The sequence below is a fragment of the Empidonax traillii genome, unplaced genomic scaffold, assembly GCF_003031625.1.
Source record: "Empidonax traillii isolate 1590-97213 ecotype Southwest subspecies unplaced genomic scaffold, ASM303162v1 scaffold653:size358915, whole genome shotgun sequence".
Taxonomy (NCBI): domain Eukaryota; kingdom Metazoa; phylum Chordata; class Aves; order Passeriformes; family Tyrannidae; genus Empidonax; species Empidonax traillii.
In genome coordinates this window covers 306,081-327,626 of record NW_020955846.1, presented here as the reverse complement: position 1 = coordinate 327,626, position 21,546 = coordinate 306,081, and the positions used below count along the sequence as shown (strand labels likewise).

The 21,546-nt window shown below is 53.0% G+C and overlaps 3 protein-coding genes and 1 long non-coding RNA gene across 4 annotated transcripts; 2 read left to right on the top strand and 2 right to left on the bottom strand.

Annotated features, from left to right (window-relative positions):
- Positions 1-1,015: 1,015 nt before the first annotated feature.
- POLR1C (RNA polymerase I and III subunit C) lies at positions 1,016-5,074 on the bottom strand. The gene is made up of 9 exons (XM_027899267.1): positions 4,970-5,074; positions 4,816-4,887; positions 4,577-4,684; positions 3,918-4,050; positions 3,679-3,798; positions 3,301-3,453; positions 2,973-3,122; positions 1,640-1,756; positions 1,016-1,333 (listed from the first exon to the last, which is right to left on the bottom strand). Exons 1-9 carry the CDS (start codon positions 5,036-5,038, stop codon positions 1,215-1,217), a joined length of 1,041 nt encoding a protein of 346 aa, XP_027755068.1. The 5' UTR covers positions 5,039-5,074; the 3' UTR covers positions 1,016-1,214.
- An 18-nt stretch (positions 5,075-5,092) lies between these two features.
- YIPF3 (Yip1 domain family member 3) lies at positions 5,093-10,365 on the top strand. The gene is made up of 9 exons (XM_027899270.1): positions 5,093-5,233; positions 5,316-5,522; positions 5,605-5,711; positions 6,342-6,387; positions 6,661-6,753; positions 7,087-7,218; positions 7,744-7,857; positions 8,336-8,459; positions 9,860-10,365. The coding sequence occupies exons 1-9, from the start codon at positions 5,144-5,146 to the stop codon at positions 9,979-9,981; spliced, it is 1,035 nt and encodes a 344-aa protein (XP_027755071.1). The 5' UTR covers positions 5,093-5,143; the 3' UTR covers positions 9,982-10,365.
- Positions 10,366-11,333: 968 nt separating this feature from the next.
- On the bottom strand, positions 11,334-14,334 carry LOC114065383. The gene is made up of 3 exons (XR_003572946.1): positions 14,038-14,334; positions 13,276-13,446; positions 11,334-11,999 (listed from the first exon to the last, which is right to left on the bottom strand). It is a non-coding gene; the product is annotated as an uncharacterized LOC114065383 (long non-coding RNA).
- A 275-nt stretch (positions 14,335-14,609) lies between these two features.
- On the top strand, positions 14,610-21,043 carry LRRC73 (leucine rich repeat containing 73). Its single transcript, XM_027899268.1, has 6 exons — positions 14,610-15,192; positions 15,664-15,824; positions 16,863-16,985; positions 18,191-18,291; positions 18,854-19,037; positions 20,582-21,043. The coding sequence occupies exons 1-6, from the start codon at positions 14,921-14,923 to the stop codon at positions 20,650-20,652; spliced, it is 912 nt and encodes a 303-aa protein (XP_027755069.1). The 5' UTR covers positions 14,610-14,920; the 3' UTR covers positions 20,653-21,043.
- Positions 21,044-21,546: the final 503 nt, after the last annotated feature.

Genomic DNA, 21,546 nt, shown 5'->3' with positions numbered 1-21,546 from the left:
CCTGTAACACTCCAGTAACTCCCAGACATTTCTGAAATTCCAGTCCCTTCATCAGCTTGTCAGGAGACTTTCACAAGCCATGATCTATCCTGTGCTGAGTAACAGTAGCGCTCACCACTTAGCCTACCTTGCCAGTCCTCCCAGGATGGAGAGGCCTTTGTCACTTGCCTTCTACCATTTGGTTCTGCTTCAAGGTCAGCCCAAAGTACAGTCACTGAATGGGTGAACAGAGTGGACAAATAAATTTAACACCTGGGATGAAATGCCTTTTCCTGAGATGTCTGAGAAGGGACAGCCTTACAAGCATGTTTTTAAATCCCACCTTTGCACAGAGAAGCCCAGTGCTGTATCTTAGAATCACAGACTCTTGGCTGGAAAGGACTGTCAAAGGTCATCTAGAGTCCCACCTCCCTGCCCTGGACAGGGACACTTTCCCCTAGACCAGGTTGCCTCATCCAACCTGTTCTTGGAATACTTCCAGGGATGGGGGTTCCACAACTTCTCTGGGCATCCTATTTGACAACTTGCTTCCACTCTCATTGTAAAAAAAGTCTTATGTTCAATCTAAGTCTACCCTCTTCCAGTTCAAAACCATTGCCTCTTAGCCTGTCACTACAGGCTCTGGTAAAAAAAGTCTTTCTCCATGACCCCTTTATATGTTGAAAGGCCACAATAAGGTCTCCCTTAAACTTTCTGTTCTCGGCTGAACAAATCCCAACCCTCTCAGTTTCTTCATAAGAGAGGTTCTCCAGCCCTCTGACAGCACAGCCTTTTCTCTACCTATTACCTATGCTGAGGCTGGTCTGAGACACCCACAAAAGCAACCCTGCACTGATACCAACTCGTTAAATCTCACTGACCTGCTTTGAAGTGCTTTACCCTACTGCCATATCAGCCCTCTTTACATACTGCATACAATCTAAAATAAATGCTATAATTCATCTTTAGACCTGCTGTCACTTAGTTCTCCATGTATTACAGTTTCACAATTGCAAACAGCACAGAAGGAGACAGCTTTAAAGAAAAGCCTTTATTTTAATACATCTCCTCACTGAGGCTAATTACCAACAGAAAACAAATCCAAAGAGATGGTCCTAGGACTCTTGGCAAGCCTGTATCAAGGCTCTTGCCTATGGAAGAGGAATCACCCCTACAGGCAGGTGTAGGAAGCCCCGAAGAGCAGTGCAGGGATATGCTTCCCAGCTACAGCCTGGTCACTCCATAGGCACAGAGTCCAGCTCATTCAGGAAACGCTGACACTTTCCCATCAGGATCTTGATGGCTTCACTTACCAGCACATCTGGAGGCAAAATACCCGTCGACTCCACTGAAACTGCACAGAGACACAGGTCAGCCCAGCCACAAGGCAGCTTCAGCCTGCACCTGGCTCCACGTGTCTGTCCCTCGCCTTCCCTCACACTTGTAACAAGCCAGATCTTCACAGCCAAACAGGTTACATTTGCCAGCAGGAAGCACAAAGAGACTCAATCCCAAAGCAACACCAAACCACAACCTCAGTAGTTACCCACTGGAATATGAATGTTTGAATGCTGATGAGGGGGTGGGGGGAGGCTGAGACCCAGCCACACATGCTTTTTTACACAAACCAGGCAGGGCTCTGTGGGGAACAGACACTTACAGATGTAATGGTTTCGTACTCTTGCCAGGCGCACAAGGTTTTTCAGACCCTCATGACGGAAAACTTCTCTGCTGAACGTGTCCAACCGCGCATTGGCGACTCTTGCCACCTTTTTTCCTAAAGGGAAAAAGATGAAATGAGGTGGGCAAATTGCAGCAGATGAGCACCTTGTGGTCACGCAAACAGGCACTCCCCCTTCAGCAAAGGCAGGAAAGCCACCAACTGAAAGAACGGGCATAAACCCAACATGAAACTCCAGCCAGGCAGAACTAACTGTAGTGGACTGATTACAGGATGGAGTCTGCTTTGCCATTGTCTCAAGCATGGAGTTAAAAAGCCTTGATGCCACAGCTAGGCTGCTGCAGGAGCCGAGCTACTTAAAAAAGCTCCAGGAAGCACCTAGCAAGCTAGCAGACACGGGCAGACGAGCAAAAAAGATAGAAAGTTGTTACAATCCAAAAACATGGGAAGGACTTAGTCTCTCAATTAAGGTATGGCAGGCACATCTTGCTTGGAAACTGGGGAACCAGCCAGTGGACACTCAGGGCCCATCTTAATACCAGGCGACCTTTGCTCAGATACTGGTGAAGGGGCCAACGGGCATCCAAGGGCTACCACGGCGAGGGTATTTAGGGCCGTGCTGGGGACTGCTGGGGGGGCTGTTTGAGGACTGCTGTGGGAGCTGCTGCCACTCTGTTACTCTGCCGGTTGGGCTTGTTCCTTGGAGGATACAAGGCGACCAGGGAAGAAGCCCAGCAGAGATCTACCAGCTTGCAAGCCGGCAGCACTTAGCAGTTGTCGTAACTCCTGTCCTATGCTTTTAACAGTCAACCTTAGTTTTTCCCACTTTTCTATCTTCCTTCTTTCTCTCCGCTCTTTTGGGTTACAAAATAAAGTTGAATTATCGTTTTAGGATCCAGCTTCTGGCCTCATTTGTGCCTTAATCTCGCTTATGGGAATGTTTTAGAACCTGGTTCCCTTCTGCATCTAAGCGGATTGGAACACTAACCCAACGCCTGCATGTACCCCTATGCAGGACACTATGCAGTCTTCTTCACACTCATCTGCTGGAAGGAGCAAGCTCACTACCCAGTCTGACATGTATCCAGGGCCTTAGCATTTCAGGGAGATCCCAGTTCATCACCCAACACATCTGCATGTGGCAGCCACTCATCCATAAAACCAGGCTCAAAAGAGCATGAGTCGTTGCTGACCGGCAAGGCAACACCACAACGTGGTTTTGTCACTACAAAGTTTGGCTCTAATCTCGAATCTACTTTAGTCTCTACTAAAGCCTGTAAGGAACAAAGCACTTGGAGCAAAAAAGAAGTACCGTTGATATTCTGGATCTCAATGACTCCAGGGGAAAAGCACTTCTGCAATGTCTCAGCCGCCTCATCCTCAATAGGCTTCAGGAGAGTAATGTCAGGAAGCAGTCGATAACTGGCTGTGGCCACAGGAGAAAACTTGGCATGATCTTTACCTGCATGAAGAGTTAAGAGCTGAGCATGAGAACAGGCCTCAGGGAACAAGAGTGCAAGGATGCCAGGGCCTAAAATTCCAGAGGGAAATACAGTTCTCCACTCTTCCCCTTCACACAGCAGTGCCCTAGTCCAAGCACTCACATTCCTCCTCCTGCTGCCCCAGGACTCAGTACTCACCTATACCCTTGACACAGTGCATAAGCACATCTATTTCCTGTCCAGGTCGCAACAGTGCAATGAGGATATCATCATGAACAGGTCGGAAGTCAGCATCCGGAAAAAGGTCTGTCTGATTCCCCAGGGGCACCCATGTCATATGTTTACTGTACACTGCAAAGAGAAGCCACAGGTATCAGCCAGTTGCTGTCTCAAAGCAGGTCACTGATCTGTACAGGACTGGAAATAGCAAAAAGTAAGTTTAGCAGAACGGTATCAGCTCTCTCCCTGTGCACACACAGGGCACACAGGAGAACAGCCCAAATCCTGTCTTCCAAGACCAAAAAAAAAAAAAAAAAAAGGAAGAAAACAGCACATAATTTTTAGGAGAGATCTCACCTTTGTGATTGCAATATAGTTCATCAGGATCAGATGATTCCTTAGCTGCCTGAGGGTTTCGGCTGCATTTTATTTTCAGCTGAAACTGCAGAGTATCAATTTCTGTGCCTTCCTGATCTCCTGGGAAGGGAAGAACCCCATGAGCCTCTATGAAATCACACTTCTGCTCAGTTTACATGACCCCGATTTCCTACTTTGAGGGAAACCTTCAAAATTTCTATTCAATCCAAGACTCTCACCTTGGTTTCTATACTCAAAGAGCCGAGGGTCAGCTCGGATTGGGATGAGGCCCAACCGATGAGCCAGAATTTCATCCTGCACAATGGATGTGTTGTTGTACACAAAGACCTTCTCTACAGCCATCGTTGGCACCTCAGGGAGACAAGAGATCAAGTCAGTAAAAGACAATAGTGGAACTACATGACAACAGATTATCCAGCTAGAGTGTCCCTCCTCTCCCACAAATAACTGCCATGCAGACTATTTTCAGAGGTATTTCTGCCAAGCCAGAGGACCCAATATACCCTTACACCCCATATATCCTCTTCCCGATTTTTTTTTTAAATGACTGATCACAAGAGGTGAAGGACAGGAGAAAGGGCTTTGAGGCATCCTCAACCTTTTAGTACTTGGCAGCATTATGTGGCTTCTGTTTGGTTTGCAACACAGCTGTGTCCAAAAGGCTGACCTATAGACACCACCAGCAGCACCCCTAAGTGAAAAAGGCGGCATTGCCCATGCTGCTAAGCCCCTCTCTTCTGGGTTCCTGGCACACACGCGGAATGAACGTGTCCTTCTCTTCCAAACCCTGCAGCTGTCCGCAAGGGCTGACATCAGGCTGGACCTGCTTCCCTGCTCCCCATCCCGCACGCGGTAGGCCGGCACTGCCCAGCGGTACCTCGGCGAGCAGGATGCGGCGGAAGGCGTTGGCGATGGCGGCGTCGATGCCCACCATGTCGAACTCCAGCGAGTCCCCCTCCTCACGGATCACGTCCACGCGGAACGCCTGCAAGGAGCCGCGCACCGCGGGTCACGCCGGCCGCGGGGCCCGCATCGCCCCGCACAGCCACCCACAGCCCCGGCCGGAACCCGCATCCCCCCGCACACCCACCCCGGCCGCCGGCGCGGCTCACCCACCTCCTCGAAGCGCCGCTGGTCCCAGGCGTCGTCGTAGCCGGGGTAGTTTCCGGGGAAGTCGGTGGTGTGGACCTGCGAGGAGAGGGCACAGGCGGGGCCGTGAGGGCGTGCGGGCTCGGTGCGGTCCCGGCCCGGCCCCGCCGCGCTCACTCACGTTGCGGACGCCGAACTCGCCCAGCACCACGCGGTCCCGCATCTCATCCGTGCCCCGCAGGCCCGCCATGGGAGCGAGGGGGCGGCGCTCGCCGGCACCGGCAGCCGCTCCAGGGCCGCCGTCACATCCGCTCCCGCCCATCCGGGCCAGCGCGGCGGGGCCGGGACGGGCACCATGGCCGCGCCGGGGCCGGCGGGCGGCGGCGGCGGCAGCAGGAGTGGGGCCCCCGCAGCCGAATGGGGCGGCTTCGAGGACAACATGCAGGTGGGGCCGGGCCGGGCCGAGGCGGCGCGGCGGGGCCGGGCCAGTCCGAGCGAGCGCTGACGCTGTGTCTGCCCCGGCGCAGGGTGGCGGCTCCGCCGTCATCGACATGGAGAACATGGACGACACGTCGGGCTCCAGCTTCGAGGACATGGGGGAGATGCACCAGCGCATGAAGGAGGAGGAGGAGGAGGAGGCAGAGGGCGAGGCGGGCGCCGGCGAGGAGGAGGACGGGGAGTTCCTGGGCATGAAGGGGCTGCGGGGGCAGCTGGGCCGGCAGGTCGCTGACCAGGTGAGCGCGGCCCCTCGGCCGACCCCGGCCCCGGCGGCCTCGCCCGCCCGCCCGGCCGCTGCCCGCTCCCCTCTCTCCGCAGATGTGGCAGGTGGGCAAGAGACAAGCCTCCAAGGCCTTCAGCCTCTACGCCAACATCGACATCCTCCGGCCCTACTTCGATGTGGAGCCCGTGCAAGTGCGAGCCAGGTGGGCAGGGCCCGGCGGGGGCAGAGGGGGCCGGCAGCTCCGTGCCTGCAGCGGGCTGGCTGTGTCCTCCGGGCCAGAGAGCAGGGATGGGTTGTCAGCCCTGCGGGAAGGCTCACGGATGGGGAAACACACTCTCCTTAGTATGTCCTGCTGTCCTCAGTGAGGTCCCACGGTGTGGCTGGCAGCCCTGCCAGCCAGCATTGGTGCTTGGGGCAGGAGAAAGGGCTCTGGGTCATCTTCAACCTTTTTGTACTTGGCTGTGTTGTGTGGCTTCTGTTGGATTTGCAACACAGCTTTGTCCAAGAGGGCAAAGTTTTGTGAGCTTTTATGAAAAGTTGCCTTTCCTTCCTGCTGTGCTGTCAAGGATCTCTCTTCCCTGCACGGATCCCTGAACATTTTCATTGAATCTGTCCCCCACCCTCCGCAAAGTTTACACACTGACAGTAAGATTTTTCTTCTTTAGTGACCTTGTGGGACCCTTTAGAAAGAATCTCTGTCCCCCAAGGCGTGGGAGCACAGCAGCAAATACTGGTAATGGGTGTATGGGATATTTTACTTATGAAGCATTTTGTTAACCATCCTATTGTCCTTCCTGCTCCTGTTGTCATTGCCTGCTTTCCTGTGATGCAGACTCCTGGAGTCCATGATTCCTGTGAAGATGATTAATTTCCCACAGGTGAGTTCCCTTTTGCTGAATCAGACTCCATGGCCAAGTGACTGTCCCACCTTGTAAAACTGAAGTAGACCATGTTATTAATGACCTCAGTTGGTCAGGTGTTCACCTCCCTGAAAATGTCGGTGACCCCTTTCTTGTGCTTGTTCCAAACCTGCGTGCTCTTACCTAACCTCAGGTGATAAACTTCATCCAGGACAGTTGTCACATTGCTTGTGGTGGGGACCTTGGTGCTCAGGAGCACTAACCAAAGTTTCCCTCACCTGTCTCCTGTAGAAGATTGCAGGCGAGCTGTACGGACCCCTCATGCTGGTTTTCACGCTGGTGGCCATTCTTTTGCATGGAATGAAGACCTCGGACACCATCATTGTACGTCGAGTCTCAGTGATGAGTTGTGGTTTGGCTGGGATCTGGATTGCTACAATTACAGTAGAAACAGAGAAGAAACCTCTTCCATAACTGAATAAGCGTCTCGCTGGAAGCAGATGGATTTGAGAAAGAACCTGCTGGTTTGGGGGCAGTAGGAAGGATGCACCAGAAGGTCTCCCCACACTGCTGCTGGGAGAGCTGGTGTGTGGGTCGTGTGACCTCCTGAACACTGCTAGCCAGCTATCTGATAATGGCTCTGGGACTCTCGGGTGAAATTTGGGTGCTAGCAGGTCACTTCTGTGAGTTCTCCCCATCCTGACGCTCTCTCCACAGAGGGAAGGCACACTGATGGGAACAGCCATTGGGACCTGCTTCGGTTACTGGTTGGGCGTCTCGTCTTTCATGTATTTCCTGGCATATCTGTGCAATGCCCAAATCACGATGGTGCAGATGCTGTCACTGTTGGTATGTATAGGTGGAACTCTCTGGATGTGTACATTGGCTGCATGGTGTTCCAGCGCAAGCTTTTCTCAAAGAACGGGAAAAGTCCTTGTAAAACATTTGTCCCAGGTAACTGCTTTTGGACAACCTTGATGGACAACCAAGATGCTCTTCAAACTTACCCCATTCCAGGCACAGTAATAATGCAAGGGGGCAATTCCTTCATGCAGGTCTCCTGCTCTGCACTTCCTGATTTGAGAGCCTAGTGGGGAAAAAAACAGGAGACCCGCATTTCACTGGAATCAGAGAATCTTTCCTCTGTTTCCCAAGTTGTTTCGGTCTCTGACATGCTAGTGAATCCTTCAGACAGACTATCTGGATGTGAGATGCTGTTAAAATTGTTGTTCTGGTTGACTCTTTGGCATTGAATGAGTGGTTTGTGAGGCTTTGCCTTAGTGAAGTGATGCAGGAATGGGCTGTTTGTGCTCTTGATCAATGGCCCTTTGTGTGGGACTGACACTTGTAATATGGACATTTTTGTTTTGTCAGGGCTATGGCCTTTTTGGACACTGCATCACTCTCTTTGTCACCTATAATATCCACTTCCACTCCCTCTTCTATATCTTCTGGTTGGTTGTTGGTGGACTCTCCACACTACGAATGGTAAGTGACAGGCAGCCTGGGGCCCTTCTCTTCCTGGGACAGAAAAAAAGGGAGGGAGGTGTTTGTTTTCTGTTCCTTGGGCCTGGCAGTTCATTTCACAGCCAGTTGGGCCGCTGTGAAGAACAGCCCGATGATCCTGCGTGATTTGGCCACTGCTGTATGGAGATGCTGCTTGGATTAATATCCTCACCCATTCTAGGAGCTGCAGGAGGTTTATTCCCTTACAGCTCTTGCTGCTGTGGAGAGCCAAGCCTGAGCATCCTTTTCTCTTGGCAAGACCATGCAAGGCTCACTTACACAAAACAAAGTCACATCGCTCTAAATTTGTTGGTGAAAACTGCAAAAAAAAGACTCAGATTAGCGTTTCCATGGATACTCCTGTTCTTCCTACTTGGCCCATCCTCCTGTGTGCTCCTGACTGCAGTGCCAGCAGCTCAGGTAGCAGCTACCCTGTCTCTGGTCTCCACCTCTCTCCTAGGTTGCTGTGCTGGTGTCACGCACCGTGGGACATACCCAGCGGCTCATCCTGTGTGGGACTCTTGCTGCTCTGCATATGCTTTTCCTGCTCTATCTGCACTTTGCCTATCACAAGGTGGTAGAAGGTAAGCAAGGGAGATATGAAGACATCCTGTTAAATGTGGGGGAAGAGAAGCTGCTTTTTTGCTCTCTCTGAAAGGATGGACGGTTTGTATCTGTCCTTAGGGCATCTGTGCCAGTTTCCCCAAGAAACGACCAGCAGTAGCTTTCTTAGAGGAAGCTGTTGAAGTAGGGCACCAGGTAGACAATGGGGTAGTTACTGTGCACTGAGTTTTAGGACTTAAGACCCAAGTTGTGAGGCAGGACCCTTATTATTTCCCCACAAGTGAAGCGTAGCAGGACTGACTGTTCTTGCACGCAGATGTCCAGCCCCTTCCTGAATATTGCTGAAGTCAGGTTGCTTTTCTCTAATCAGGAAATGTGTCATAAGTATTTTTCCTTCTTTGTTTAATGCCTTTTTTCATCTTCTGTTGTACAACACAGATAGCAGAAGCTGCATCTTCCCCAGTTGGTACTGTTCACCAGGCTATACTTTTTCAGGTCCCTTTCTGTGTCTCTTTTTGTTTTCTTCCAACAAAGTCTCAACCTCCTTTAAAAAAAAACCCAAATGCCTTCTCCCACTTATCTCTAGAGAGTTTCCAGATCCCTAAATACGCAATTCTGCAAACATCTTTATGAGTTTAGGCAGCCAGACCCATTCATGATATTTCAGATAAATCTGCATAATTAGGAGTTATAGCATAGCATTACAAGTCCTTCTAGATATAGATCCTGTTCTTTCTTGGATCTGTTCTAATGGTGAAGGTTCTGAGCTCTGATCTGCAATTTTTTGGCAGATAGAATAAAATATGCTCCAGTCAATTTTCTTCAAGGCACTCCAAGACTGATGATCAGTCTTGAGAGGGTAATTGACAGGGACTTGAGGACACTTGCCTCAGGATATGTATTTTCTGCCAAGAATGGTCTGTGTTTGCATTGCAGTGATAAAAATTCCATATTGCAGCCCAGCTGCAGCTCCTGAAGTGATTCTGCAAGTGTATCTCAGGATGAAAGCAAGCACTTGGTCTAAGAGCAGGACCTGTGCTGGGATGAAGTAGGAACAGGGTTTTATCAATCTTCCTCAGCAGAGCAACATCCCTGGCAGTACCTGCATTCAGGTCAAATGGTGGGGGACTGGATCTGACACCCTCAAAGCAAAAAGATCCGTGTTACTCTCGGTAACATGCAGTTTTCCTGCCCCGAGGGCAAGCTCTGGTGTGTACCCTGTGGTCTCTGGATGGAGGTGTTTACTCTTGCTCAGCCTTTGGGGTTAGGTATGTCCTCCTTGCCTGCAAGTGCCTCACTTATCCTGGGCCCTGCCACCATCAACCACTACCTGGCCAGAGAGAAAAGCAAGAAGAAATGTGCCATCTGCTATCATCTGAACTAACTCTTGCCTCTCTCCCCTTTTTTCTGTTCCCTGCAGGTATCCTGGACACACTGGAAGGACCAAACATGCCACCCTTTCAGAGAGTTGCCCGAGACGTTCCAGTTGTTTCCAGTGCTGTACTGAACACAACAGCCAAAGCCGTTGCATTGACCCTGTAGTTTCACAGAGTTGGACTTGCTTCCTTCACTACTTCTGGGGCTGCATAGGGCCACAGTAACCTGCTGTCTCTTAGGAACAGGACAGAACAACAAGAAGACGACTTTGTTTTGTTTTCCTGGACCTGTCCTTGGGGTTACAGTTTTGGGCAGCAGAGTGGACTCAGCTGAGGTGAGTCGCACCTCAGTGACTCAGAAGAACTACACTCTTCCCCCACCCAGGTCTGGGCTGTCTTGAGTAGAGTGGTTCTGTTGCCTGCATGTTTAGCTGGGATTTCCCAGCACAGTTTGTCCCTTAGCCCTCTTTCCGCTTGCTGATGTAACTCCAGGAGTATCTGCCCTGTTACTGTCCTGAAGAGGGAAGAATTAAATTGATGTTGGTGCTGAGTGATGTCTTATGTTCGAGCCTGCTTGTCTAGTGGGAGAGTGGTGTTGGGTGTCTACGCCTTTATCTGTCCCGTCCTAGACTCAAAGCAGGATTCTTTGCAATTTTCTGCTGTCCTACTTCAAATGTTCTGTGATATGTGGCCTGTCCTGGGCACTTTTCCATAGCCCAAGAGGCACAGGAACTTCACTTTCTCTGGAGACTTTCAGAACAGCACAATGTTTAGCCACGTGATCTTCCTTGTCATGCTCCAGATTGATTCCTCTCTCTTCACTTGGACCAAGCTGCTATCTCGCCTCACCATCCCTTCTCCTGTGGACGTTGGAAATGTGTCTGCCCCCAGGCTTTCACAGTGCCTTTTGTTCTGAACGCCCTTCCACCCGTGTTGCTCTGTGGGCCATGCAGGGGCAGCATGTTTGTGCATGGTCTTCTGCGGATATTTCTATTAAGAGGCTGGTTCAGCCCACCCTTGTGCTGCTTGCCCTTGTGTCTCCCAGCCAGGGGACTGTCACCTCATTGCTCTGAGCAGGAGTGGCATCCTGCTCCCCCAGACACCCCGTCTGCTGTGTACTGCCTGGCTTTTCGAGCAGAGTCTAGGCCTTGTTTCTGAAAGGACTCCCGGAGCCTTGAGGGTCTCTGGCAAACTTTTTTCCAGTGTTTCCATTAAACAAAGGGAGAAATAGGGGAGCATGCAATGGAAATAGGTTGGCAGATTTATGTCCAGCGTACTGATGCTGAGAAAGCTCCAGTAAGGACGGGGAAGCAGAGCAGCCCGGTCTAGGCTTACCTATGCTGCAGTAACACAGAAATGAGTAGTTCAGCCTTCCCTCACTGCTCTTTTACTGGTCTGAGAGTGGAAAGCTGTTAGCTGATAACTGGATTTCACCTTTTTTCTCTGTATTTCTGGATATCTAGGAGAGGAGCCACCCCTCAGAGAAAGCTAATCCTTAGGCAGAAAGAAACCACAAGACGTTGCCCTTTCTTGGTGTCCCCCCAAGTTAGCTGTGCACAAGGCAGCCAGCATGTCAGCACTGCACTCTTTGATCCCTTGTTTATATTAATGGGAGAGGATGCAGCTGTAGTGGCATTCAGACTAGTGCCAAGGTGCAATGAAAGAGAGGAAGATTGTACCAGCTACTGGTACTGTCATCAGGCGGGTCATCTGCTTCAGTTAAAACAAAAATGTCACTGGATGTGAGCATTTTCAGTCACAGACCTACTTTCCACTGTTTGCCTATTCCCAATGTTCATAATTTGTTCCCTTCCTAGAGCAAGAAGCTTTTGTGCTAGCACTCACATGCATAAAGACATGTTTTCTCACTCTCTTCTCCCCTCTGCTTCCTGCTTGCCCCTCCCCCTCTTTTAGGAAGCATTTTGGCTGAAGAACAGCACTCAGAACAAGTTATTTGGGAGAACTGTTAGTTATATGGGCTAGTCTCCTTGGGGTTTTTTTGACTAGTTGAACCACTTTAAGCTCCTAGAATTTCTGTTACTTTGATACTTGACAAAATGGAAGTGTTAGTTTGTAATGCTGATTCTGGTATTTCCCTCTTTATATCTCCATGGGAGGTTGGTTTCTAATTCACAGTTCTTGCCTTGGCAGCCTAGAATGGATCTGTTTCTCTTGGTGCGAACTCTGGAAGCACAAGCAGGGGGGAAGGAAAAGAGAAAGGGACAATTGTCACTGGAGTTAAGTCCAGCCGAGGAGAAAAATCATTCTGCACCAAACTCTATTACTGCTGATCTGCAGAGACAGTCAGAGAACAGCTGTGCTCCGCTCCCACACAGAGCCACTTAGCTGAACCAGGGGGGTGAAGCTGTGCCCTGTTTCACTCAAAGCACAGAAGAGAGCAGCAAGCAAACTCCTCACGCGTCCCCTGGGCAGTTTGTGTGTCATGTCAGCTGGGGACACAACCAGGGTGACAACCAACCACCCTCTTGGAACCTGTGGGGCTTGCTCGGCTCCAGTTCTTCAGCCCCAATTAATTCAGCTGGAAGCTGAACTGCTCTGTACTGCCAGAAATTCAGTACTCGACAGAGCCTCAGCATTGCCTTTTGCTGACAGAGAAGGACAAGTTTTATTCAGGGAAATGTGTGCACGCTGCAGTTCCAGGGAGCATGCTGAGCATGCAGCCTTAGTAAAGTCCTTGTGGGAGGGCATTTCAGTGCTTACTCAAGTCCTCTTGTTATCATGGCAAGCCTTACAACCCTATTGTACAAGAATATCTCTACCTTTGTTTCCTGCCACAGCTCTTGCAGCAAATCTAAAATAATTTTCTCTCTCCTTCCTTGGCACAAATCTGAAATAATTCCCCCCATCACCTCACCCTTTTGAATGAGGGTAGTTCTGTGAACTCTTAGTGGCATCAGTCTTTGTGCCCCCAGTCGGTAAACAATAAACAACCTTCCTCATACCTGCTGGGTAACTGCACATAACGAGGAAGCAATATCTAGTTCTACACAAAATAGCATTTCCAAAGTCCCCTCTGCACAGCCCATAATTAGGTTTAGGGAACCAGGGCTTTGGACCATTAGCTCCTGTGCCACTTTTTCCAAGGTACTTAAGCATAAAGCGAGGTTGGATGCTTGTCTCCTCGATGTGCTCTTGCTCCTGACAATAGGCAGTGAAGATGCCAGCACTAGGGCATCTTCATCAGTGTTTCAGGGCTGCCGCTGTCAATGGAAGTGGGACAAGTCCCAGGGGCTCTCCTTCAAGCACCTCTCTAATAATAGTCTGTTTAAAAAAGCATGGGTTGATTAGTGCCTGGAGGTAATAGAGAGGTGAGAAGACAGTGTAGTCTTCCAGTTGACCTGTATGCAGCAGCAGCTGGGATTTTCTTGGTCACCCACGCTGCACCCACCACTCTAAGATCCAGCCTTTGTTCCCGCAATACATAGGATCCCATTCTCACTTGGATCATTTGATGTGACCTTAGAGATCAGTTGCTCCTTTTCTGAAAGCCATCAGCTGTACCACAGCTGGGTGCTTGCAGCTGCTGCTCATAGCCCAGTGCAGATGAGTTGCCAGGCCAGTGGTCTGCTCTTGATACACCTTGCAGGAACAGTATCAAGGTCATGCATCCCTGTGCAACAGGGAAAGAAAAAGGGCTGTGTAGATAGCTCTAGAGGACAACAATGTATTACTCAAAGGACATGGGATACCTATACTGGAAGTTAAATGCTGCAGCCAAAGTCTAAAAGCTGGTGTCTGAGTCCAGCTTCTTATCTGCTTGTTCCCTTGTCTCATTCAGAACCTAATGTGCACTCTCAGCTCAGGTGATCTGGTCCTCCATTGAAATGGAGGAGAACTGCTTCACAACCCCTTCCACACCCTATTTTTCCCTTCACTTTCCATCCCCTCTCCCCCACCCTGGCCTGCAAACCAAGTAGAGGAGCCTGGGTTTGTCCCAGTGTTACCCACTGGTGTGGAATTCACTTGAGCACTGCTATATGCAGCAGCCAGATTAGTTACGTGCAGAGAGCTGCCTACTTAGGCGGTTTAACCTAATTTCCACATCACTGGCTTCCTTTTTCAGTTCAGTGAAGTTGAAAATGCAGGGGCCCTGCTTCCTATTTCTCTCCAAGAACAGGATTACCCACCGGGGGGAGAGAGGGGACAAATCCCTCTGATCCATTCCCGTGCATTAGCAGAAGGCAGGTTATACCCCACACACCTCAGGTCAGGCTGAGGGCGCAGACTGTGTGCTCAGGGAGAAGGAAGCCTGCGGCCCTTCCTCAACCCTCCACCTTTCACCAGCTGCTTCCCAGCACCGGCTCCACGAGCCCGGGGCCTTGAAGATCACCTCACACCGACCTCGCCATTAAGTCATGGGGCCAGGTTCCAGGTTTAAGCATAAACGTCGCTGAAAACACGGAACATCGCAGTTCCTCAGATCAAGCGTGCAGCGTGCGCCACGGCCCAATGGCTTTGGCTCCCTCCCCGGGTGGGAGCGGGGCTGGCAGGGAGAGTTCTTCCCCATGGGGCTTCTCCCACCCTCCCTCCGCTCCAGCACCCCCTCGGTGCCGGGGACGCGGCCCCGCCATCCCCTCAGGGCAGCAAGCAGGTGCCAGCGGGAGCTGCCGCCGCCCCCCGCCTAGCGGGGGACTTGCCGGGGTGGGGTGGGGGATGCGGGAGTGGGGTGGGGGGCCCCTCCACGCCCACGCCGTTCCGCGAGGAGCCGGCTGCCGGGCGGTAGGAGGGCCCGGAGAGGCGGCCGTGAGGAGGCGGGGCGGCCCGGCAGGTGCGGGCGGAGCGGGGCGGGGACCCGTGGGGCTGCTCGGCCCCCGCCCGGCGCTGCGCCCCGGTCCGGATTAGCCCCGGCCGATGGCTCTCCTGGGTCCCGCCGCCCCGCCGGGTGGAGCGGGGCGGCCCGGCGGCCGCCGGTGAAGGCAGCGCGGTGCCGCCCCCGGGGCCGCGGTGGGCCGGGCCGGCACTGCCGGGCAGCGGCGGCGGCGGCGGCGGCGGCGCCCGCCCCGGCCCGCAGCGCACAGCGCGGCTCTACCCCGGCGGCCGGGCGGCGCGGCCCCGGGATCGGCGGGTCCCCGAGCCCGGGGAAGATGCTGCCGGGGTCCATCCAGATCTCCGGGGAGACGCTGTCGGGGGCGGAGATCCGGGACATCTGCGAGAGCCTGCGGGAGAACTCGGTGCGGCTGCTGTCGCTGCGGGGCTGCCAGCTCTCCGAGCGGGACTTCGGGCACGTCTGCCGTGGGGTGGCCGAGTCCCGCTCCCTCGCCCAGCTCAACCTCAACCTGGGCATCGTCTCCAACATCAACCGCGTCAAGCAGCTGGCCGAGGCCCTGAAGACGAACCGCTCCGTCCAGTCTCTCTTGTGAGTACAGCGGGGCGGGGGCTGCCGGGGGGAGGGGGCTCTGGATCCCTCCCGGGCGAGGACGGCTCTTTCGCGGGGCTCCGGGCCAGCCCTTGAATTTGAGTCTTGTCGGAGGGAAAATGCCCTTGACACTGTGGTGGATAAGCCCCTGCCCGTCACCTGGCTGGGAGGGAGCCACCTCTGCCCCCGCAGGCTGGGCACTTTCAGTCCCGGCCCTCTAGCCTGGCTGCCCCGGTGGTGGGGCTGCCCCTGCCGCGCTGCCATCCCCTCTACCCACTCGTCCCGGCCCGGGGAGGAGGGCCACCGCAGCGGCCAGCTGATCCTCGCAGCAGAGGAAGCTTCCCAGCACTTTTTGCCCACTTGGCGTTAGTATTTGTCATCCAGCTCATTTCGTCTGCTTCTCCCTCCCTGTCAGGTTAGTTAGACCCCAGGAAGAAGGCTCCGTAGTAATTTTCCCTTTTACCTGCACAGCCTCCATGGGAGTCCCTTGACAGATGCAGGCTTGGCCCTCCTCAACCCTGCTCTTTCCATCCACCCCTCGCTGGTGGCTCTGGATCTAGGAGACTGCATGCTGGGTGATGAAGGCATCAACCTTATCTGTGGGCTCCTGCCGCCTGATGGGGCCAAGTCCGGTAAGCACCAGGGGCTGTGGGCTGCACAATGATCAGTGGAGCTTTCACACAGAGCAGATGCATGCAGCAGTAAATCCTCAGCCCTGGAGGAGGCAGGCTCATTGGTTTGCCTGGGCTGAGGAATTTCTTTCCCCCAACTTAAGTGAAGCAGAAAAGCCAGGCAATAAAGAAGTGGTTCCCTTTGTGCAGGCATGGGCTTTCTGTAATTGATCTGTCCTGCTGGCAGATTGGAGCTCAGAGACCAACAGGTTGTTTCTGGTTCATGTCAGGAGCATTTGAAACTGGAGGAGGGGACAGCTTGGATTTTGAATTTATTTCGCAGTTGAGTGTTGATAATGACCATAGATAAATATATTGTGTGCTCCCACCTCAGCACTTGGCTTTATTGTCAGTGCCTGGGAATTGTCCCTGCTTGCAGGTGCACTGTGTGAGTGTGTAGTTGCATGGCCATAGCCTCAGTGCCAAGGCTCGGGTCTTTGCAGGGAATAATCTTTGGTGGTGTGAGGCCAGTGAGCCAGTTAAGCTGAGAGCTGGCACTTGCGGAAGTAATACCACTCCTTTTTCCTGACTCTCTAAGTACTTTCCACCTCTCCCCAGCACTTCCTCCTCCATGTCCTCACAATGCCACTGATGCTGTTATCTCTGCTGGCCACCTCTCCCAGGTGCAGGCTTCAGAGCCTACTGTCCCTGTTATCCTCTCTCCAACCTGTCACCTCATGTCACCTTCTTCACCCAGTCAGTCGTCTCACACACCCCTTACCTGTTTCCATTGTGTTTGCTATTTCGGGTAAGCGAGACAGAGGTTGGGAGTGCAGATAAGTGGGGCAGTCACAGCATGGATAAATGAAGGGCTACTGCTGAAGGCAGTGAAATATTTCACTGATCTCTGAAATATGTGATGACAGTTGTCATCAAACCAAAGAGCAAACCAAACCCTTAGGCCCCCAAACTCAGAGCTGTTCTGGTGAGCTGAAATAGTTCCTCTGAAACTTCTTTGGTGACCCTAAGGCTCTGGTTTGGCTTCTCTCTCTTCTCCAGGCCTCAAAGAGCTAACACTGAGCGCCAACCCAGGCATCACAAGCAAAGGCTGGGGACGCCTGGCCATTGCAGTGGCTCACAGCTCACAGCTCCGCGTGCTGAACCTGGACTACAACCCCCTAGGTAAGCTGGGGACCAGGGAGGAGGAGCAGAGGATGCAGCATTCCTGCCTCTCAGTTTTTGTGCCACTGGCACCAGCGGGTGGCTGGGGACCAAGCTCTAGAAAGGCAGTAGACCATCAACAGTAGGATGGGGCAGTTCCCTGCCTTCTGATCCCCAGCAGCAAGTTCGCCCTGCTGGGCACCTTCACCTGTAGGGGAAGCCACCCTCACTGCTCTGGTTGTGTGAAGTGGCCACGTACCCTGCAGGGAGGTGCAGAAAGCAGGTTGTGCCTTGCCCACTCCATTGCCTTTGTTGTTATGTTTGACCCTCTGTGTCTCCCTTTTTTCCTGAAGAACTGGGCGCCGAAGCTGGCTTGGCAGATGCAGTATGTCCCCGCGCTCCCCCCTTCATTTTCCTGGAGGAGCAGGGAGGAGGAGGAGGAGGACGAGGAGAGCCTGGCACTCGTTGCCATAGAAACAAACTCTCTCCAGCTCTGCTGCAAGGTGGTGAGGAGGAGATCAGGCCATGCCTCCCTGAGCATGAGCAGGGCACTCCCCTTCTCACCCTGTCTGCAAACAGAGCCTCCCCCCAGGCCCTCTGTCTGACCAAGTACCTCCTCTTGGGCAGGAAAGGCTCCAAGGGTGTTACCTGACAGCACTCTGGGTTTTGCTCCAAGAGAAGGTGTCACAGTTGTATGGCATCTTGGCACTCAGCAGAGAATGTCAGGAGAACACACTGGGGTCTTGTCTCTTCACCAGCATCAATCTTTAATGCTCCCTGTCCTGCTGTGTCCAAAAGTTTACCCCCTTTCCAGGGAGGCAGTCCTTCATCTGGTGCAGCGTCCTCTGTCTGGCTCCAGCCCTCTACTGAAGTCTTTAGCTCCTATTCTGTGGCTGTGATGCATTACAGGGACTCTTAAAGGCCCTTGCATCCTTGTGTAGGAAGGAGATTTGGAAAAATTTGGTTCCTTTGGGAACAAATCCAGTTTCACTGTGTTCCTTCATGTTCCCCCATGTTCACTGACAATCAGTGATTGTTCCCATAACCACAAAATGGTGCACCTTTTCTTGTCTCTTTTCTTAGTTAACAGCTTTTTTTCTCCCTGAGGAACAGGTTTGGAGGTTGTCTGATGGCAGATATACTCAGAGGAAGTTTCCACAAGGGCATGTGGTATTACATGAGGAAAGGCAGGCACTGCTGACAGCCCTGGTTTGCTTCTCCCACAGGTGACCAGGTGGCAGGGATGCTCGCCGTCGCTGTGGCCTCCAGTCGAACCCTCGAAGTTCTGGACTTGGAGGGAACAGGACTAACCAACCAGTCAGCCCAGGTATGAGAGCCCACAGTTTCTCTGCAGCATCACTGACATCTCAGTGGCACAGGACGGGGATGTCTGTAGAGGCCTTAGGACCTACACCTGCCTCCACCCTCTGCCCTGAGTCCACATGCGCCTCCTTTCCTCCCTGCACCCAGGGGTGTTCTTGCTTTCCCCTGACTGCTTTCTTGGAAGAAGTAAGGGGCTGGATTTTTGACTGAGGATCAGAGCTAAAGCTCTGAGGACATATAGGGGCCAAGGCTCAGTAGTACAGGCTCTCTTCGCAGAGCCCCAGCTCCCAGTGGTCAGAGGGAATGAGCCTGGATATTTGGTAGCAACAGGGTGTAGAGCAGTCCCTTCTTCTTTAGATAGAGCCAGGAAATCTAAGCTCAGCTTTCCCCACGGAAAGATGGGAAGTCCTCAGTCTCTCATAAAGCCTGATGAAGGGCCAAGGGAAGGTAGAGGTAAGAAGAGGAGAGCTGGAGTTTGCAGAGACACAGAGCACTGATGCTCTTTCTGCTCAGCCTTGCTGCTGTTTGTGCTACTTGTCAGCCTGTTTATCTCACTCTGCACCCAGACCTTGCTGGACATGGTAGAGAACTACCCCACAGCCCTACGGACACTCATCCTGGCGGAGAACAACATTAGTCCTGAGCTGCAGCAGCAGATCTCTGACCTTCTCTCAGAGGGTGAGGAAGAGGAGGAGACGGAGGCTCATGAAGTCACAGCCAGGGAGAAGAACCCCTGGATCTGCCAGAACAGTAAGAGCTCTGGGAGCTGGGCTGCGGGCAGGAGCTGACGGGTAGGAATTGGAGTGTCTGGGGTGTTTCCAGTGCCACTGGTCTCTTGCGTTGGGGTTGGTGAATGGGATTTGTCCTTTTCCCTGCGTGAACTGGAATACGTACAACCTCTAGGCGTGACCTTCATGCTAAATAGCGTTGGGCTGAGCCGCTTTTGGAAAGGCAGCCTCCAAGGACAATGCGGCTGCTGGAAAGAGTGGAAACGGTGCCTCTGAGGCGTTTTTCCTGATGCTGCAGGAACGAAATCTTTATGCAAAGTCTTAAAACTCAAGGGCAGCATTAAAGATCTCAGGAGCCTTTGCCAGATAGGCTAGCCAAAACTTGTGTCATTCCTTACCGCTTCCAGAACCTCCCTGCAATCAGCACAGCATCAGCTGTTCCTATCTCTGTGTCCCAAACGTGTGAAGGGTTAGCCAGGTGCCACAGCCTGTCTGTTCCTTGTAAAAGAAAAAAAAAAGGTATATTATGGAGAGAGCAGTAGCCTGTTCGGTATAGTTTGTATATATGATATTATATATTGACATTCCTACCTTATGATCCAGCTCTTTTGAGGGGTTGTTTTTTACCTTCAGTTGTCCTTTCCCCCTCACAATTCTCATATCACACTAGAAGGAAACAAGCACAACTCGAAAACATCTGGATCCTCATTTGTAAAAGCCATAAAAATAATTTAGTGACAGTTTTGTCCAAGTTTTGGATCCAGTTTCCAAAAATTGATCCCCGAAAACAGAGATCCCATGCAGCAGTTTTGAATGTGCAGGACTGCCACTAAAGATCTCCTCGTTCCTATCCAGAAAAAAAACCAAACAGATGATTTTTTTTCTTTTTCTGTTTAAAAAGGCTTCTGGTTGGGACATTGGTATCCTGCTGAGTTTCTTACTTGCTATGCATGCCCATCCTCCTTGCATCTGATTCACTCAGTGTGGGGAGAGTCACAGTGTTCCTGGCTGGTGCTCTGTGCCATCACAGAGCCAGCAAGCTGCCCTCACCTCCCCGAGGCAGGCAGGGAAGGGCTGCACAAACCCTCCATTCATGCCGTGCAGAAAGTCAGTATTTCCAGGCCTCTGCTGCTGTAACATGGCTGACTGCCCACTGTGTTCCCTGCTCTTGGGAAGGCAGCACCACCACCTTATGTGGGCTTGGCTGGCTTGCAACCTGACAACCCATCCCACCTGGACACTCTCTCTAACCAAAAAGCACTTGGTGAGTGCAGGGCTGGGTAAGGGCACGGCTGGGCCAGCACAAGCAGTATGCTCTGCATGTGGGGAGGGTTCAGGGCTGATGTTCCTTTGTGCTCTTGCTGCTGTCTCTGCTTTCTCCCCCTCTCCAAGCATCGATTCTGTTCTGCTGCATGGCCAGACTACTTAATCTCACACTTCTCTCAGCAGTTCTCCTCCCACCCTGCAGTGCTCTAATTCCTCATCCTCACCTCTGGAATCTGGAGTACAGCCCTGTGCTCTCTGGCAGCCCAAAAGGCTCATGGTTTTCTCCCTCTCTCGACACAGATTCCAGCTCCCAGATGGTCCTGATGACGTCAGGTCTCGGTGACAGCCTCTTAGCAGAAACGGAGATGTAGCTGGGCTACCCTGCCTGCTTCTGCCGAGAAGAAGAGCACCGTGCCCACGGGGACAGCGTGTGCCCGCCGGCCGCCCGCCTCCGCTGGGCTCCCCAGCCCACTTCTCACACATTTCACCTCCTGTCGGCGCCTCACTCGGCTCTCTGAGCGCCGGAGCCTGGTCCGAGCAAATCTCTACACACGTCTCTGTGTTGTCACACGCCCAGTCGGCCGCTTGTGCTTGTCCCGTCGCCGCATGTGTGTAGCTCACGCCGCTCCCCCCCACGCCCGGCTGTGCCCGCAGGGCGCAGGCCGTATTTATTCAGATGTGTATAAGAGATGTCCTTTCTATCGCTTGTACTGCTGTCGCGATGAGAGTTTTATAAAGGTCACAGACGTGGTGGCACCACTCGTGGCAGCGTCCGAGTGCGTCGTCATTGTGCGAGCCCGGGGAGGCGGAGGCCGGCAAGGGCCGGCAGGAGCCCGTAGGTATCGGCAGGGGCGGGCAGGGCCCGATAGGGGCGGGCAGGGGCCGGCAGGTATCGGCAGGGGCGGGCAGGGAGCGGCGCAGGCAGGCGCTGCGGGGCCGGAGCGCCGGCAGGGGGCGGCAGCCCCTCACCCCGCTCTTTGCGGGCCCTCCCCGCCTGCCCAGGCCCCTCCGTAGGCCGGGCCCTGGGGAGAGCTCGGCGACAGCCCAGCTTTGTGTCCCCCCCGGGCCCTCCCTCGGCCCAAGAGGCTGGGCTAGACCGGCTCTGCGGGGAGCTTGGCACCAGCCGCGCACCCACTGGTGAAGGGTTCACCGACCGCACCAGCACCGCGGGTTGTGCTGCTTGGCCAAGCGTCCCTTGCTGGGGCAGACAAGAAAGATCGTGTTTCGAGGCTCAAATTAGGCTAGAAGATCAAATTGTGGCCGCA

Bases quoted from the DNA above. Each gene is read 5' to 3' on its own strand.
- YIPF3 (XM_027899270.1), top strand. From the start codon at position 5,144: ATGGCCGCGCCGGGGCCGGCGGGCGGCGGCGGCGGCAGCAGGAGTGGG. The intron at 7,219-7,743 runs GTATGTATAGGT...TTGTTTTGTCAG, and splicing joins TGCAGATGCTGTCACTGTTG to GGCTATGGCCTTTTTGGACA. The intron at 8,460-9,859 runs GTAAGCAAGGGA...TGTTCCCTGCAG, and splicing joins CTATCACAAGGTGGTAGAAG to GTATCCTGGACACACTGGAA.
- LRRC73 (XM_027899268.1), top strand. From the start codon at position 14,921: ATGCTGCCGGGGTCCATCCAGATCTCCGGGGAGACGCTGTCGGGGGCG. The intron at 16,986-18,190 runs GTAAGCTGGGGA...CTTCTCCCACAG, and splicing joins CCTGGACTACAACCCCCTAG to GTGACCAGGTGGCAGGGATG. The intron at 18,292-18,853 runs GTATGAGAGCCC...CTCTGCACCCAG, and splicing joins TAACCAACCAGTCAGCCCAG to ACCTTGCTGGACATGGTAGA.
- POLR1C (XM_027899267.1), bottom strand. From the start codon at position 5,038: ATGGCGGGCCTGCGGGGCACGGATGAGATGCGGGACCGCGTGGTGCTG. The intron at 3,454-3,678 runs GTGAGATCTCTC...TTCTCTTTGCAG, and splicing joins ACTATATTGCAATCACAAAG to TGTACAGTAAACATATGACA. The intron at 1,334-1,639 runs GTAAGTGTCTGT...GTCTCTGTGCAG, and splicing joins AGTACGAAACCATTACATCT to TTTCAGTGGAGTCGACGGGT.